Below are 16,658 nucleotides of genomic sequence, written 5' to 3' on the forward strand. Positions count from 1 at the left end.
ATGCAAGCCATTAGCAGGTCTGAAGCTAATTAACAATCAAATGCAACTTTACACATTTAACTTGTGCTTATGTATTAAATATCTAATGAACCAGTCTTCTTAAAAGAAGTTTCTCTGTTCTTTATTACAGTAAATGGAGTATGTTAGTTATCAGAAGACTGTTAGGAAAACATTTGGTTGTAAGTTAGATTCAAATGATGATTAGATGGATTAGATGGATTGCATCTTTTAAATGCAGGGTCAACATAACAATACAAAAATAATCATATTTTCTTTATTGAACTTAGAACCTGCATTTAATATAGAAATATTTAATTCTAAAATGAGCACCCCAACACTCCATTCTCGTAATGAGTTAAATCATCTGATACTGTCAAGAACTCAGTGTAGTTTACTTAGACTCTACAAATTAAATTTCTTAAATGTAAAACACCCTAATTTTAAAATGTTGCCTGTGTTGTTCTCTCAAAATTTGTAATTTCTGAAATGTCCACTCTCTTACCAAAACATACAGCTTGTTTCCTAGTGCATTTTTTGTTTTTAGGTGTCAAACCCTTCAAATGTTCTCTCTGTGAGTATGCCGCTCGCAGCAAGAGTAACTTGAAAGCTCATATGAATCGTCACAGCACTGAGAAAACACACCTTTGTGATATGTGTGGGAAAAAGTTCAAATCAAAAAGCACTTTGAAGAGCCATAAACTCCTTCATACTGCTGATGGTAAGAGCACATTTATTAAATCCAAGTTTATTTTAGGGCAATAACTGCTGCCTGTCATATAGCACTATATTAACAACCTTTTTTTCATTTGAGCACTGAACACTACTTACAAAGTTTATTTTTTCCCAGGAGATATTTCTGTTTATGTAATAATTCAAAAACTTTTCAAAATTGACCTCTGTGAAAGACAGTTGTCCGTGGAATACTTGCTTTTCTCTATTGTGGTCACTTCCTTCCATATACTTTCAGAGTACTTCTGATCTCAACAGAAGTTTAAAAATACAGATAATTCCTTTATTATCTGCTTTCTTCTGTGAGAATATTGCTAGGAGTTGCCAAATCCAGTAGCCCAGTAGAGGCAAATTACTGCACACCTGTGTCCCCAGGTATCCTAGGTGGTACGCATAGGTATGTATTCACAATAGACACACGCGCAGAAACATTTGCTCAGTAATTTTAATATTTCTGTGGTAATGATAGGAAAAAATTAGATGTAAACCAAGATAAAAATATTCGAATTTCTTTCAAAATTTGGGATGCAACAATACTTTATTTCCCTGTTGTTTTCAAAGCATAATAAGCATTATAAGTTGTGCTGAGCTTAGTAGCATGGTCTTTGTTATTCATGCAACCTTGTGGAGCCTAATGCCTCTCTTTATTGACTATTTCATTTAAATTATTTTTTCTTGAAATTTTTGCCTGCTCACTAGCATTGCCCTTGCACACAAGCTCCTTATTATCCTTTGATACTCTCTTATTTTTGTGTCTGTTCTCTTCAGTGTGTGTGACACTAACTGAAGGGGTGTTCCCTTTCACAGTGGTATGATATATATTATAGGAAATATATAGTATTGCCAACTCAGAAAATCATTCCTTATTCCAAAAGTACTTTCCAGTGTTTTCGAATAACTTGATCAATAACATACAGGTGCTGCACTTGTATGTATAAATTACATGTGCAGAAATCAGCAATTTCACTTACCAGATCATCTGCTGATAGCTGGCAGTGGGAGAGAGCAGGTTGTATTTGAATTGAAAGAAAATTTGGAATATAATTAGAATATGAAGCTTAGAAAAACATCTTCCTGTGGTGCCATTAATATCTCCTGCATGGGGACTGATACAAACACAGAGTTCTAGGAAATTCCCATTACCTTTGGAAAAACGCAAGCTGCCATTGGGGTGACAGATTTCACTATCTCTAGATAGAGTGACTCTATAGAGTCTTATTCCTCACAAAGTTCACTTCAGTAAACTCTTCAAATATTTCCAACAATTGTGAAAATAAAGATAACATTTGTCATCAAGAATGTACTGTATGATTTGTTAAGGGACTCAGAACCTCTAGGATGCTGCTGATTTCTCTTTGCTGAATGTCTCCTCCTACACTGACAGCACTTCAGAACTTCTCACTAGCACATAGCTAGTGTTTTTCAATTATTTCACAAACAAATGAATTTGAGAGATGCTTCTGCTCTTTGAGTCTTGTCTTCCTGAGTTAGGAATCTGGGCAATTTTTGTTCAAATATCAGACTTGCAAGGTCAGTTTACCTAGTGGAATATAAAGTAGTTTTCTGTCTCTTTTATTCCACTTGAGGGTGACATGATAGAAAACAACTCTGCAGCCCAGTCTTATTACTGATTGTGATTAGAAATAAATCAGAAAAGCTGTTTTTCATTATTTAATTAGATATCAGAAATTGCAACACAATTTTTCATAGGTTTGTTTCATGGAAGCTTTCACGCTTGTTATAAAATGCTTGCAATTGTTTGAGTGAGATTCAGAATTTAAAGAAACCTGATTTCTTCAAGACAATACTTATTTATCCTTCCTATTGCTTCTTTTGCTTTTTGATTAGCTTTAACACACACACTGCTTTGATCAGATATAGTTGGCCAACCATGGGCATTTAATTAGGAAATGCAGTCTTTCTACGTTTAATACGTAGCAGGACTGATACAATCTAAATGTGTAGAGAAAGGGAGTTTGAAAGCAAGACAAAAAATGGAGACAAGCTATTTCATTTTTAAATCATAAGGAAAAAAGATTGGGGAGAGAAAATGCTTTAAACTAAAAGGTGCACAAAGAGAAGTACTGCATGGTGTTTGTTTGAGAGCTTCCCTCTTTACAGAGCCACAAACAGCTACAGATGTTTCTTGAAAATGTCATAGAGAATTCATTCCTCTTAGAGTAATGGTTTCAAGGCTAAAAGCAGGTTGTTATGACCACAGAGTCTGATATCTTGCAGAATACAGACTGTAATTTAATAATTCTACATCATATTTCAGATGGGTTGTGTGGGACATCTTTTTAGATGTATTATATCTAAGCAGACTTGATTTAAAGACTTCACGTGACAGGGCATCTATCTGATTTTTGAGTAAATTGTCTTAGACATTAGTCGTGCCCTCTGTTAAAAACGTTCACTTTTAGACTGAATGTTCTTCCTATCAGCTTGGGTAGTTGCAATTCCATTTCTTATTCTTCTGTTTTCTTATTGCTATTTCAGGTTTAGTAACTGCAGTATTAAGGCCTGACTTAAAAACTTGTAGGCATGAAAAAAATTTCAAATAAGCTAGGAATACAACATAATCTTTCTATGCAGAACTTAAAGAAGCACTTTTCTTTGGATAACACTTCTGTACTGAATTAATGTTGTTGGGTTTTTTTGTATTTTTTTTTCCACAAAGCAGTCTCTACAAATTATATGACTGTACTGACAATCAGACTTGCAGTCTGTAAAGTACTTGAGAAACACAGTGTATCTTGAATCTTTCAGTGACTTTTTAGCCTTGTATCTGGGAGAACAAAGTTTTGCAACTATGCTCCAGTTGTCTTCATGTTCTGTTGTCGAGTAGAAGTTCCGAAGTTATTTTAAGCCCAAACACTTTGAGAAAATGTGTCCCCTTTTAAAATAAATACAAGTCAGCACTACAAGGACAGATGATAGAACTTTCCCATTCTCCTTCTGTTTGGCAGCCTCCAGACACCGCACAGGAGGTGTGAGCTAATCTCAGTATGTGCTCTCTCTTGCCTTGTAGGACTGTATGTGAGTCTGAGGGTTACTGCAGAGATTTAGATGAAAAAAGGCAAAAGCTCATAATGAACAAGGAGCCATCATGCTCTCTGCTGCAGTCTGTGCTCATTTTTAAAACTGTGTAAGCAAAAGTGAAAGGTGGGAACATGAAGTTCTGCTGTTTGCCATATTAATCCTATTTCATTCTATGACCAATTTTATTTCTCCCTGTGTCTTGGGTTAAGCCTTCATAGAAATCTTTTTAAGGTACTTTGCATCATTATTGGAAAAGTAGAGCAAAATACATTGAAGAAATCTTGTGGTAAAAATAATAGGTTCTGTCATGCTATACCTGAAATATATCAAGAAAGCATGCAGGGAAAACCGAGCAAACTTAAATGTGTTTGAATTTTAACAACTCACTACTGGGGACAAAAGAAGAGTAAACCCATATAACCACGACCAAACATCAATATTTTAGAGATGTATAAATCTGCTTTATGAATAGCAAACTAAAGGTGACTGTAGTGGTAAATTCTCTATTTCCTTCTTCCATTTAGGCTCTGCTGTACTGATTTTTTCTCTTTTTCACCAAAAAACTATCCCAAGAGAACCTCAAATAGTTAACACTTGTAATTTAAAGGTGACACTCAAGCCTTTTTTCTTCCTTACTGCTCTTCACTCTGTTTAATCAAATTTTGGAGAACAGGTGGTAAACTGAGTATTGTTCATTATTATAATTTTGGAAATCATCATTATGAAGAAATATTACCAGTAGTTTTCAGAATTTAAATAGAAAATTGTGATTCCATTTTCTACCTGTTTCAGGAAAGCAGTTTAAATGTACAGTATGTGACTATACAGCTGTTCAGAAGCCACAACTCCTACGTCATATGGAACAACATGTCCCTTTCAAGGTAAGAAAACATAAGTTGTCGTTACTGATAACATTCAGAAATACATGGAACTTCAGGCAACAGCTTCAAAACTAGCACATTTTGTTTTATAGTCACAATTACAGCATCTTAATAATATAATATTTTGGGAATATTCACTTCATATTCGGACTTCTGAGGTGGATTTGTTTTGTTTGTGGACTGTTTTCAGTATCTGTACCTGACAAAGATACATGTATTAAAATCTATATCAGATGTAACCATTATGTCTGACTTGACATTACTAATCTCATATGTATCTTAAAATTCCTTATTAAGTAGGAATATGCATCCCATCCATCACTGTTCATTGCCCATCTTAATCTGCTGTGAAAGTTTGTATGTGAGTTCATACACTTGAAGAAAATTGATGAGGATTAATTAACTTAAAAAAAAACCAACACGTTTATCTGAAATGTGGCTTGGAGAGAATTTTGAAGATTGTTAATGCTTCTGTGAAGTGTTTAGGTGAGAAATGTGTAGACTTCAGTTTGGCTTTATTCTCAAATTGGTTCTCGGCATGATCTTGATGCAATGAATTGTGAAATATTGCTTTCAGAAAACAGAAATGATCCTTGTCTTTTTTTCCCGAAAAACCGGGTACTTTTTATGTATGAAATGTTCATTTTAATGTAACACTTATCTTAGCAATGAACATAGTAATCATGGAAAATGTCATACTATTTTGATATGCAAACAGTTTTCATTATCTAACAAATTAGTTTGCTTCTATGAAGAGTACACTTTAGTTGCTTCTTCATAGAGCAGAAAGAATGACAGTTTTTTGACTCATGATTTAAGTTTTGGAAGGCAAGATCATATAGGAAAATGAAGCAAATCATCTAGAGGGACTGTATATTTTAAAGAAAGATTTTTTTTCTTAAAGACCAATAATATATATATAAAAAATTTTTCCTATCTTTTTAGTGGAAAAACACTCTTTTCCTTTTTAAATGGCTAATGAGATGAAAGTACTCATAGTAAGTGCTTTATGAGTTAAAACATGGGTAGTTCTGACTATATTTTAGTGTTACAAATAAAATATCTCTTGGCAGTCCTCTAAGCCTAAATTGAATTGTGGCTATTCAATGCATTATTAAGAGAACTGCAAAACACTGAAGTAAGTCAATCAGGAATATTTGCTAAGAGGGGTTCATTAACTGTCTCTTAGTAACACCTACCTCTCTCTGGGATAGTTGCTTTTATGCATATCAAGCTCATCAGTAGCAACACAATCTAATAATAGTTCAATCAATCCCATTTCCAAGCTACATGGTGTTTGAGTCACAGAAGCCTGGTGGTTGGCAGGTGCTTGAATTTGGACCTCAGGACACTCTCAAAAATGAATTCCAGAGCTGCAGAAATCGAAGTTAATCCTGTTACTGTGCTGAGAACTATTTCCTGTGTGGACAGTGAGTTGCTGGTAATACCTGGACCTCAGAAGTACAAGAACTCATTTCAGGGAGCACTGGAAGAAAAAAAAAATGAATTAAAAATAATTATCAACATTTCATGGTTTGATTTAAATTATAGATATCTGAGAAACTGAAATAGATTATGTTTTGTTTTTTCTTTATATGTTTAGTGATAGGTGAGTTCTTGGTGACTAGTTACTGCTGTACTGCTTTTCTAGTCTACAGACACTGCTGTTTAGAACTTTTTTACTTTTTTATTTTGGTTAAGCTGAAACTGGTCACAGGAAATTTCCTTCATTTGAGTTGGAAGAGACCTTTAAAGGTCATTTGGTCCAACTCCTCTTCAACAAACAGGAACGTGTATAGCTAGATCAGGTTGCTCGGAGCTCTGTCCAGCCTGACCTTGAATGTCTCCAGGGATCACAGAATCACAGAATCACAGAATCATAGGGGTTGGAGGGGACCTTCAGAGATCATCATGTCCAACCCCCCTGCCAAAGCAGGTTCCCTACAGCAGGTCACACAGGTAGGCAGGTCTTGAACATCTCCAGAGAAGGAGACTCCACCACCTCCCTGGGCAGCCTGTTCCAGTGCTCCATCACCCTCACCATAAAAAGTTCTTTGTGCGGAACTTCCTATGCTGCAGTTTCCAGCCGTTTCCCCTTGTCCTGTCTCCATTCACCACTGAAAAGAGTCCGGCCTCGCCACTCTTCCCCCCACACCTTAGATATTTATAGACCTGGATCAGGTCTTCTCTCAGTCTTCTTCTGTCAAGGCTGAACAGACCCAGTTCACTTAGCCTCTCCCCGTAGGGGGGATGCTCCAGGCCCTTCACCATCTTCGTGGCCCTCCGCTGGACTCTTTCCAAGAGATCCCTGTCTTTTTTGTACTGGGGAGCCCAGAACTGGACACAGTACTCCAGATGAGGTCTTACCAGGGCAGAGTAGACCTCCCTTGACCTGCTGGCCACGCTCTTTTTAATGCACCCCAGGATGCCATTGGCCCTCTTGGCCACAAGGGCACCCTGCTGGCTCATGGCCAACCTGTCGTCCACCAGGACACCCAGGTCCCTCTCCGCAGAGCTCCTCTCCAGCAGGTCATCCCCCAACCTGTACCAGTGCATGCAATTATTCCTCCCCAGATGCAAGACTCTATACTTGCTTTTGTTAAACCTCATCCGGTTTCTTACTGACCAGCTCTCCAGCCTGTCCAGGTCTCACTGAATGGCAGCACGGCCTTCAGGTGTGTCAGCCAATCCTACCAACTTCGTATCCTCAGCAAACTTGCTGAGAGTGGCCATTATCCCCTCATCAAGGTCACTGATGAAGATGTTGAACAAGACCGGACCCAACACTGACCCCTGAGGAACACCGCTGGTTACAGGTCTCCAACCAGACTCTGCACCCCCAGCGATGACCCTCTGTGCTCTGCCAGTCAGCCAGTTCTCAACCCACCTCACTGTCCACTCATCTATCCCACACTTCCTCAGCTTTGTTCTGGAGACAGTATCAAAAGCCTTGCTGAAATCAAGGTAGACTACATCCACTGCTCTCCCCCCATCCACCCAGCCAGAGACAACATCATAGAAGGCTACCAGGTTGGTCAAGCATGACCTCCCCTTGGTGAACCCATGCTGACTACTGCTGATAACCTCCTTTTCTTCCGGTTGTCTGGAGATGGCATCCAGCACAAGCTGTTCCATCACCTTTCCAGGGACAGAGGTGAGGCTGACTGGCCTGTAATTACCTAGATCATCCTTCTTGCCCTTTTTGAAAACCGGACTGGCTATCCTCCAGTCTTCAGGCACCTTCCCCATTCTCCAAGACCTCTCGAAGATGACAGAGAGCAGTTCAGCAATCATCTCTGCCAGCTCCCTCAGCAATGTCCATGGAGACATCCACCAATGCTCAGACATTATTCTGGTAAAAAAAAAACAAACAAACAGCAAACACAAAACAAAAGCAAAACAGTACAGCATAGAATTTGAAGAAACAAATTTGAAGTGGACTGCATTTTCCTGACATAGTAGGAAAGCTGGGCAGATGTAGAGTGACAAAATATTGGAATAGATTTTGAAAACCTGGAAGAGATGTGAGTAACCAGAGAGAAAACAAATTAAGGGTTAGAAAGATATTTTGGTCATGGTAAATGAAGTTGAAAGGCAGTGGAAACTAAGTTGGTTAGAAAATACTTAGAATCAGCCAAATGGTACAAGGGAGGAATAGATCAAAACAAAAACTGCTGTACTGGTGTAAAACAATTGGAAAACTTATTAAGAGTACTTCTGTTTGTGCCATTTTCTAACACTTGTCACATCATTAAAGCGATCCTGTTACATAACTTCAGTACATGTTTAGGTCATTTAAAAATCTGTGATTTATTTTGTGTATTTCTTAACAGTTAGCGTTTCTTCAGTCAAGTGTATTTTTAAAGCCTGTTTTGAAAATAGCATTTCTAGAGAACTTGCACTGTGTCATTTGGTGTATTCTCATGAACACTAAACATGCTGACAGTTCTTCTGATAAAACAGTTCCATCCAGATGTATTGTTCATTCATTTCCCTGTATGTATAAACATTATACCTGCAGAAGAACATGATGATCAGTGGTAAGGTGATGTCCTTTTTCACCATTCTCAAGTTCTAGCACTCGTTCTTTTGGTTAGATTTATTGAGATATTGAATCTGGTCAGTTTTATGATTTTAAGATGCGTTCAGATTGTTTTTGACAACAAAAATTTTGTAACTTGACATTTGAACATTTTTTTCTGAGTATCAGCTCCATGAATTTGCACTGTAGACAGTAGTAGAGCAGTCAAGTTGCTGCTGTTACACCATTACAATACAGTTTGCTTAAAGGAATCAACAGGATGTTTAGAAAAGCCCTTTTCCATTACGGCTTGGAGATGCTAATGTAATTTGCTGAAGATGGTGAACTTCGAGCAGTAATGAACAACAGAAGCCTTGGGAAAATTTCTCTACCAATGATTAGATTTGCCTATGTTTTTTGTTTTGTTCATTTGCTTGCTTGCTTTCTTGTCCTATTTTCTGCCCTGTACTTAGCTGAAATGTGTGAAGTATTCTAATTGCATAGCAGATAGCATAATACTGCATATTGTTCAGACCTTTTGTTACCATCAGACATGTTTGAAATAACTGAACCAAATGTAAAAGGTTGATTATTCTGAAACTTCCAAAGTATTAATTAGAAATAATTATGAGTAGATACACGTGAAACTATTGTGTGACCTCATATTGGCAAATAGGACAATAGCAGAATATTTTGTGATCTCGTACTGGTGACTTGGACAGACCATTTTTGAAGTTTTTCTGCACTTCTGTTTTCATCTTCAGGATCATAGAACATCCACTGCTAGGTTTAGTATAATTCAGCATGTACTATTTCATGTTTGTTATGTGCATTATCATAGCATAAATGTATTCTGTTTGCACAGAGCTATAGAGGTTGTGCCATCAACTCTATATGGCCAGATTAAAGAAAAAATTACTGCCTCTCCCCACTCTGCTACCAATCCTGCTGTCATACAGCACATAATAACAGTACATGCAAGTGTATTTAAACTGATACAACAATTAAGCAATCTGCATGAAATATTTTCTTGAAAGAACTGTGGTACCTGCTGTGGAAAAGGAGGGCATTACTATGAAAAGATTGAAGGCTGAATGTTACAGCACCTTCTGGATTGAAAGGTTAAAGGAATCTGAACACCAGTTTTCTTATTGAGACTTGAAGCCTCAAGGAAGGTCATGAGCAGCAACGTTAGGGCAATGTTCTGGTCAGTAGACCCTGACAGCAGACATTTCCCTGCTTTAAATTCAGCTTCTTAATCAGAATTTCTGTACCAGCTGTTTTCTGCTGACTAGCTTTAGATGAGTCTGGTCAGTGTGGCTGCACATGAAGCATTTTGCTTGTTCTGAGGAACTTGACTTTTCCCGAAGGGAGTTCAGTCAGTGTCTGCATTCTGTTTCAGATCTAGTTCTGCCTAGCTTCCTTTAATAGTTGCATGTGTCACTCAAAAGCTGAAGTTATTTTAGCTCTCTTACTCCCTCTTTTCGGACGAAAATTACTTTGTTCAGGGCAACTGAGTAAATCGCTTGCAGAGGATTTCTGTGTGGTCAGACCTGAGATCAGGTCTGATTTCATTATGAAAATACCCAGTTTATTGAATTGTGAAAGTAAGTACTGATATTATAATGTTGAGAATTCTTGGTTGTTTTTTTTTTTATGGTTTTTTTTTTTTCATATAATTACAAGTTTGAAATTGCAGGTAAAATTTAGTTGTGACTTTGTGTTGAATTTTGGAAAGTCTCCTTGGAAAATGCCCAAACTAGAATTCAACCTGGTTTCTCTGAATCTAAATCTGGCAGCTTAGAGCTGTTTCCTTTTTGCTCCTAGCCTTTCCGTTGTGCACACTGCCGTTATTCCTGCAACATATCTGGTTCCCTGAAGAGGCATTACAAAAAAAAGCATCCTAACGAAGAGTTCGTAAATGTAGGTTCTGGGGAGCCTGCTGCAGAAGCTCTTATCCAACAAGGTAAACATCCACTTTATAAGATTTGATGTTATCTTGCTGAAGCAAACCTGAAGTACAATAAACTTCTGCAGGATATTTATTCATCATGTTATTGGGTGTTATGTTATAAATTAGTACTACTTTGTGGTAATTCTGAACAGCCTGCCTTTAACTGTTCTTTCACTGTCCTTTGTTCTTGATTTCTAAGAGCGAGTGAATCAGACTTTTGATCGACCTTGCCTGTTCTGTTCACTGCTGTGTACATTTATCTTTTTCACTTGTCTCCTTCTGTAAGTAAAGATTCTGTATCTTGAAATGAATGACACACTGATAAATTTCGATGACAATTTTACAAGGTTGAACTAAACACTGAGAGTAAATGACACTAAATTGTTCCCCTGCAAAAGAGAGTGCAGATAAAACCAGTTGCACAGAGTACTGCTCAAAAGCTTGTTTGTGGCCAAAGGAAGTACAACTTATGTATGTAAGTATTAGTATAATGTAAATCTTAACAACCTAATTTAAGAATAGTCTTTAATCTGGATCTAATGATGTTAATCTTGATGGCTTTGTTTTCTTCTCCCCTTCTGCTTGAGGTCAGTGTTAACATGTTGGTTTCTGCATGTTTACACTTTCTTTTTAATTGGTCTGTAGCTCCAAATTACATCCAAATTTAGTGTTAATAGTTTAAAGAGCAACAAAATACTTGTGAAGGGCATCAGTGCTGTCTATCTGCAGATCTTTTTTTTTTTTTTTTTTGGTAGTTTATAGCTGAGATCTTCTTTACCAACCTTGTGTCCCATTTCTTATCACTCCTTGTCTTCTATGCTGCATCTTGTGTCTCCACATCATAAGGTTGTTGTACCTGGCCCGCATTTCTCTTCTTCGTGTCACTGTGTTAAGGTCCTAAGTGTTCCATTCCTTGTTATTGTGTAAAACTAAAGTTGCGCTACACAAAAATAAAACTGATTAGTTGTAGGCACCTGTCAGTTGAAGAAATGGCCATCATAGACAGGTCAAGAAGACGTAATGAGAATGTTGGCGGATATCCAAAATTCAGGAGCTAACAGAGCGTCAGAGGGGAAAGAAAATCAGCTTGAATTAGTTTATTTTATCATGTTTATGTAGTTAGCATTAGAAGTTCTATTACTCACTGTCATTATTTTTTGTTGATGATTTTCAGCTGAAGTCCTGTATTTCCTTCTGAAAAGATGGACAGCACTATTTGCTTTATTTCTGCCATTTCTACTTCATACAGGCATCAGTCACAGTGTAACTTTTTCCTTGCAGAGCCTGAGTAACAGCAAAGCACTCGCATGTACTGGTTGTCTGATTCCCATCAGTCCTTTTTTGCACTGGGCAGTGAATCAAAACAAACAATTGACTGCTATCAGATACCTTTGTGAGTGTAAAAGGTTCATGAAACACAAACCTTATCCAGTTCTAGTGCCTAGACTTGAAGATGGAAAGGCCTAATTAAATAAAAAAAATTGTTCTGCAAATATTTTAGGGTTTGGTAGAGTTGATTTTATTACTTCTTTTCCACTGAAACAAACAAACAAATTATAAAATAGGGAATGCAGTTGTTGTCAGAGAATTAGGACCTTGGAATGAGATTAAAGAGAATTACCCTTTATGTTTTTCTCTGCTAGACATGCTGTTTTCCCTGACTTCTTTCTCTTCCTTTCCGTACACATTTCCCATGCTACCACTAACACTGTGCTTGCTTCCCAGTTGTTCACCTGCTCTGTAAGGTATAGGAACAGTGAATGGACTTCAAATTTGTGTAACAGCGACCAAGACTATGCCTCATCTCAGGACTATCAGGAGGAAAGCCATGCTAGTAGATGCAGTTTTCCCACATGCAACCTCCTTTGCCAGCTCCTCTTCCTCCTGTGTAGACTGTTGTGGGGAGTATTACATGTGGACTCAAAAATGGGATCATTGTAGTTTTTTTGTCAGACCGTATGAAGATCATTTATCTTTTTTTTTTTCCCCCTCTCAGTGTCTTGGTATCTCACTAGGAAAAAAATGTTCCCTTTGGGAGACTGAGTTAATTAAGATTTGCATTTGGAGTTGCACATAAGTGCTGTTCAAGTTAATTTTTTCCCTGATTTTGGAATCAGAGGATCTTTGGGTCACAGCACAAATGGATCAATGCGGACGTATGATGCAGTGTGACAAGATATGCAGCCTTGGTCAGTGGTTGCAACTTGCTGCCTCAGTAGTCTCTATCAAGCTTCAATTTAACATATTCATGGATCTGAAAACTATTTTAGAAAATTATTCATGTATTCATATTAGAGAAAATGACTGTTCAGACTTGCTATTAAACAAGTCCTTTGAAATTAAAGGACTGCAGACAAGTATGAAAAGGCAAGAGAATCAGTAAATGAGTGGGTTTAAAAAAAAAAAAAAAGAAAAAAAAAAAGAGAAGGGAAGCAAACAAAAATTAACACCTAATAGAAGCCATGTAAAAGTATTCCTCATTTTGTATCCTGCTTGTTCCAAGTTACCCAAGAGTGAATCATCTCACATGCACTCATCTTTTCTTCTCCATTCTTGTCATTTGGTTTGTGACTACAGTGCAGTGTTCCAAATACCTTAATTATAAATACTTAAATGCATGTAAACTGCTAGATTCCACTGTACATTCCTGGAAGTGCTCAGAAAATAGAAGAGGCAAGAGAATTATGTATTGCTGGGAATAGCCAGGAGGGTTTCTCTTCGGAGTTTATATTAGAGGACTCTGCCAACTCATTAGATAGTTTCTTTTTTTAGTTTAATTTGTTCTCCAGTGTTGAGCATGTCATGTTGGTTTTTTTTCCTGTAAATTGCTTACTTTTTCTTTACTGATTATTCCCTACCACGCGTTGTTTTGCTTATGTATTTCTGCACTCTCTGGAGTATGGGTTTTCTATTTGTGTTCATGCAGCAACTTGCTCAGTACATTCAGGATGATCTATTTGTGGCCTTATGGTCTATTATACCACTGTCATCACTTTAGCAGACAAAAACAGTTGTCTTTGTGTATTTTTTTGTTGCAGAGATCAGTTTTGATATTAAAAATAGAAGATATGTCATTTACTGACTCTCTGCTGCAAATTTTTAAAGAATTGTGCAAAAGTTAGTTTTCCAAAGCTTTAATATCAAATCACTGACCTAGACTTAAATATTATCAGTTCTGTGCTTTCGTAGTTGTTCTTTATTTAAAGTCTCAGTAACAGAAGTTGCACTTTAATTAATCTGGTGTATTGTTATAATGATTTCCATAACTAATGTGGGAAAGGCTTCTCTTACACAATAGTATTCCTTTCTAATAGTACAGATTAGTGTGGAATTAATATTTAATTTCCTTTTCTCAAACCGATAATTTCTTTGTCCTCATCAGAGCCACATTATTTTGCTTTTGTGAACTGCAGAGTTTTAAGCCCTCTAATAGAGAAACCAGTTCATTTTTGTGTACTGGGGTAGAATATTAAGCATCTGCTATGATGAAGTTTGGTGAGGACTTACACTAGACTGAGAGCAAAGAGGGGGAAGTCATAGGTGAATATTAAGTGTCAATGAGAGACTCTAGTGAGTGCGTGTAGTTACGTTCTGTTTTACCAAAACAGAAAGTTTATTTTCACCTGGTAGAATACCATTTGGTGGATTTCCATGACTGTAACATTGAAAGCTTTTTCTAATCACCTTATGCTTAAAAGACTATGGGCAGTGAGAGCTTGGCCTATTGCCAGTTTGTGAGAGTCTGTTTGAAGCCTTTCAACACGATGAGTAAGAGTCATCATTTGCCATCTGGTGGAATGGCTCCTAAAGCAGTTAGATTTGTTAATGTGAGTTCTGGTCACCTAATGCAACAAATTATCATATGTTATTCCTGCTCTTATTTAGTCAATAGGGAAAAAACAACAAAACAAAACAAAAAAAACCAAAAAACTTACTTGCATAATTACAAACAACTGGAATCTGACATTTGACAAGTGACTTTAATAAGAAAAAGAAGTGAAAACTGTTTAGTCTAAAATTCGCCGCTTATGATTTCATCATATTCAGTATTTTTTTACCTGTAAAAAATTGTTTACTAGGTTAACACTGAGCCAAATTCACAAAAATGTTGTTTTGAACTTGAGAAAGATCTTCAAAGACAACAAGTGTCTTAACAGGACAGCAGGAAGCCAGTATCTAAACATAAAACTTGATAGAGCCCATTCCTGTAGATTTTTTGAATATACATACAATTTACATTAGAAGCTACGGCAGCGTGCAATGGAGCAAGCATTGAAGTTTCTGAAGAACTCTACAATTTGAAATAAAAGGGTATTTATTGTGAAAAAGTATTTATTTAGAATTATTTAATGCATGTACTAGTCTTAGTTTATGCTTGGCCTATGGCATAGTATGAGTCACAAATACCCTTGGACTTCAAAGAAATGTCACTTGGAAACTACACATGGTCTCTTAGTGCTGCTTAGCTTGAGTTTCAACCAGAATCATGACTGTGAGCTTATGTTCTTCCCCAGTAAGTAAGTTGTTACTTTGCAGTTTAAATTCCCTCTGTTATATTCTGGCTATCTCTCTTAACATTTAGCTCAGTAGGCTTGAAACCATTATTTTTCGCTTGGACTTAATTACAGAAATGAAGTACTATCTCAAGCTAATGCAGATAGCTGTATGTTTGTAATGGGGAGGGATTCCCAAGAGAGAGAGGGATGTAGAAGCAGAGAAAGATGGAAACAGCATTCCTCCAACTTTCCATCCATCATAGGGAAACATGAAGGTAGGGAAGCAAGATTGCTATACCTTTCCAGGTGCATGAGTTGTTCCAGATTCCTTTTATTACCATTATCCAAAATTGCCTTTAAAGCATTTTAAGAGTTCACCTACTTTGTGAGGTTTTTTTCCAGTCTTTCATACTATTTACATTATGAAAGCAAAGATTTTAAAATTAAATTGTAAATCTTAGCAGAGATGAGGTTAAATGAAATGGGTATTTACTTCCTTGAAAAATACCTAATAGAAAAATAACTAAAATAATTTATTTTTGTCTCCTTGTAGGTGGTATTAAGTGTCCTGTTTGCAGCTTTGTATATGGCACAAAATGGGAATTCAACAGACATCTTAAGAACAAGCATGGAATGAAGCTTGTGGAACACGATGGAGAAGCAAAGTGGGAGGTAAAGCAAATTTATCATGTATTTGGGCCTAGGATTTTAGGAAGTTATGGAGGGAAAGTTAAGGATAACAAGTGTTCAAAAGTATGTTCTCAACTTTATATAAGAACAGGAGGTCCTGTGTTCTCTCATCACCATTTTCAATGCACACACTCCTTTGACTGTCAATATTGACTGCTTTCATGACTAGTAATTGGACTAATAATGTACTGTGTTTTTTTGTATGGAGAAGGCTCTAGTCCTCTGCTGTAGAAAGAATAAAATTTTTAGCAAAAATATGTGAAACTAAAAAAACATATATACAAAAAATATACATACAAAAAATATTCACTGATGTTAACTTGAAGATGCCCAAAGCTGTGAGGTTGTATTGAATTAATGAAAGAAGCTTATGACTTGGGCCAATGTTAAAATACAGAAAACTGAATTTATATGTTAATCAGCTAAATGAGATGCTATTAGAAAGAGTATGTCTTCCACTATTTGGTCTTGTGTCCAAAGTATATAGGAGTCACAGCATCAATGATTAGGAGCAAAGCTTAAAATATTTAACGTAGATCTAAGAAGCCAAGTCAGGAAAAAAACAAAGCAAAGCCAAAACCCATCTGAATTTTCTTGATGGGTGGGGTAGTGCAGCTGCCTTAAGCAGCTGTAACTTTTAAATCTTTTCTCTGCTGTAACTTGGGTAGCAATTTGTTTTAAAATAAGGACTGTTACTTTAATGAAACAAAATTGAATGTAGATGTAGAAGCTATGGCAAAACCGCAGATCCATCCAGTCACTTCCATTAAAAAATCACAGTTAGCAAGCTGAGTTTCCACTGCCTGATTAGTTCATTGTTGGTCTCCAGTGACAGGAGAAAAACC

At 36.8% G+C, this 16,658-nt stretch overlaps 1 protein-coding gene across 10 annotated transcripts in view; it reads left to right on the plus strand.

Moving 5' to 3' along the window:
* The window catches only part of ZFAT (zinc finger and AT-hook domain containing), a 122,342-nt gene that overhangs the window by 87,861 nt on the left and 17,823 nt on the right, over window positions 1–16,658 (plus strand). For all 10 annotated transcript variants that reach the window (XM_048939698.1, XM_048939697.1, XM_048939699.1 and 7 more), the window contains 4 exons: window positions 545–718; window positions 4,564–4,652; window positions 10,501–10,639; window positions 15,677–15,795. In XM_048939698.1, coding sequence (XP_048795655.1) covers window positions 545–718; window positions 4,564–4,652; window positions 10,501–10,639; window positions 15,677–15,795 — 521 coding nt within the window. The remainder of the gene's footprint in view (window positions 1–544; window positions 719–4,563; window positions 4,653–10,500; window positions 10,640–15,676; window positions 15,796–16,658) is intronic.

Source organism: Lagopus muta, chromosome 3, assembly GCF_023343835.1.
Source record: "Lagopus muta isolate bLagMut1 chromosome 3, bLagMut1 primary, whole genome shotgun sequence".
Classification (NCBI taxonomy): Eukaryota; Metazoa; Chordata; class Aves; order Galliformes; family Phasianidae; genus Lagopus; species Lagopus muta.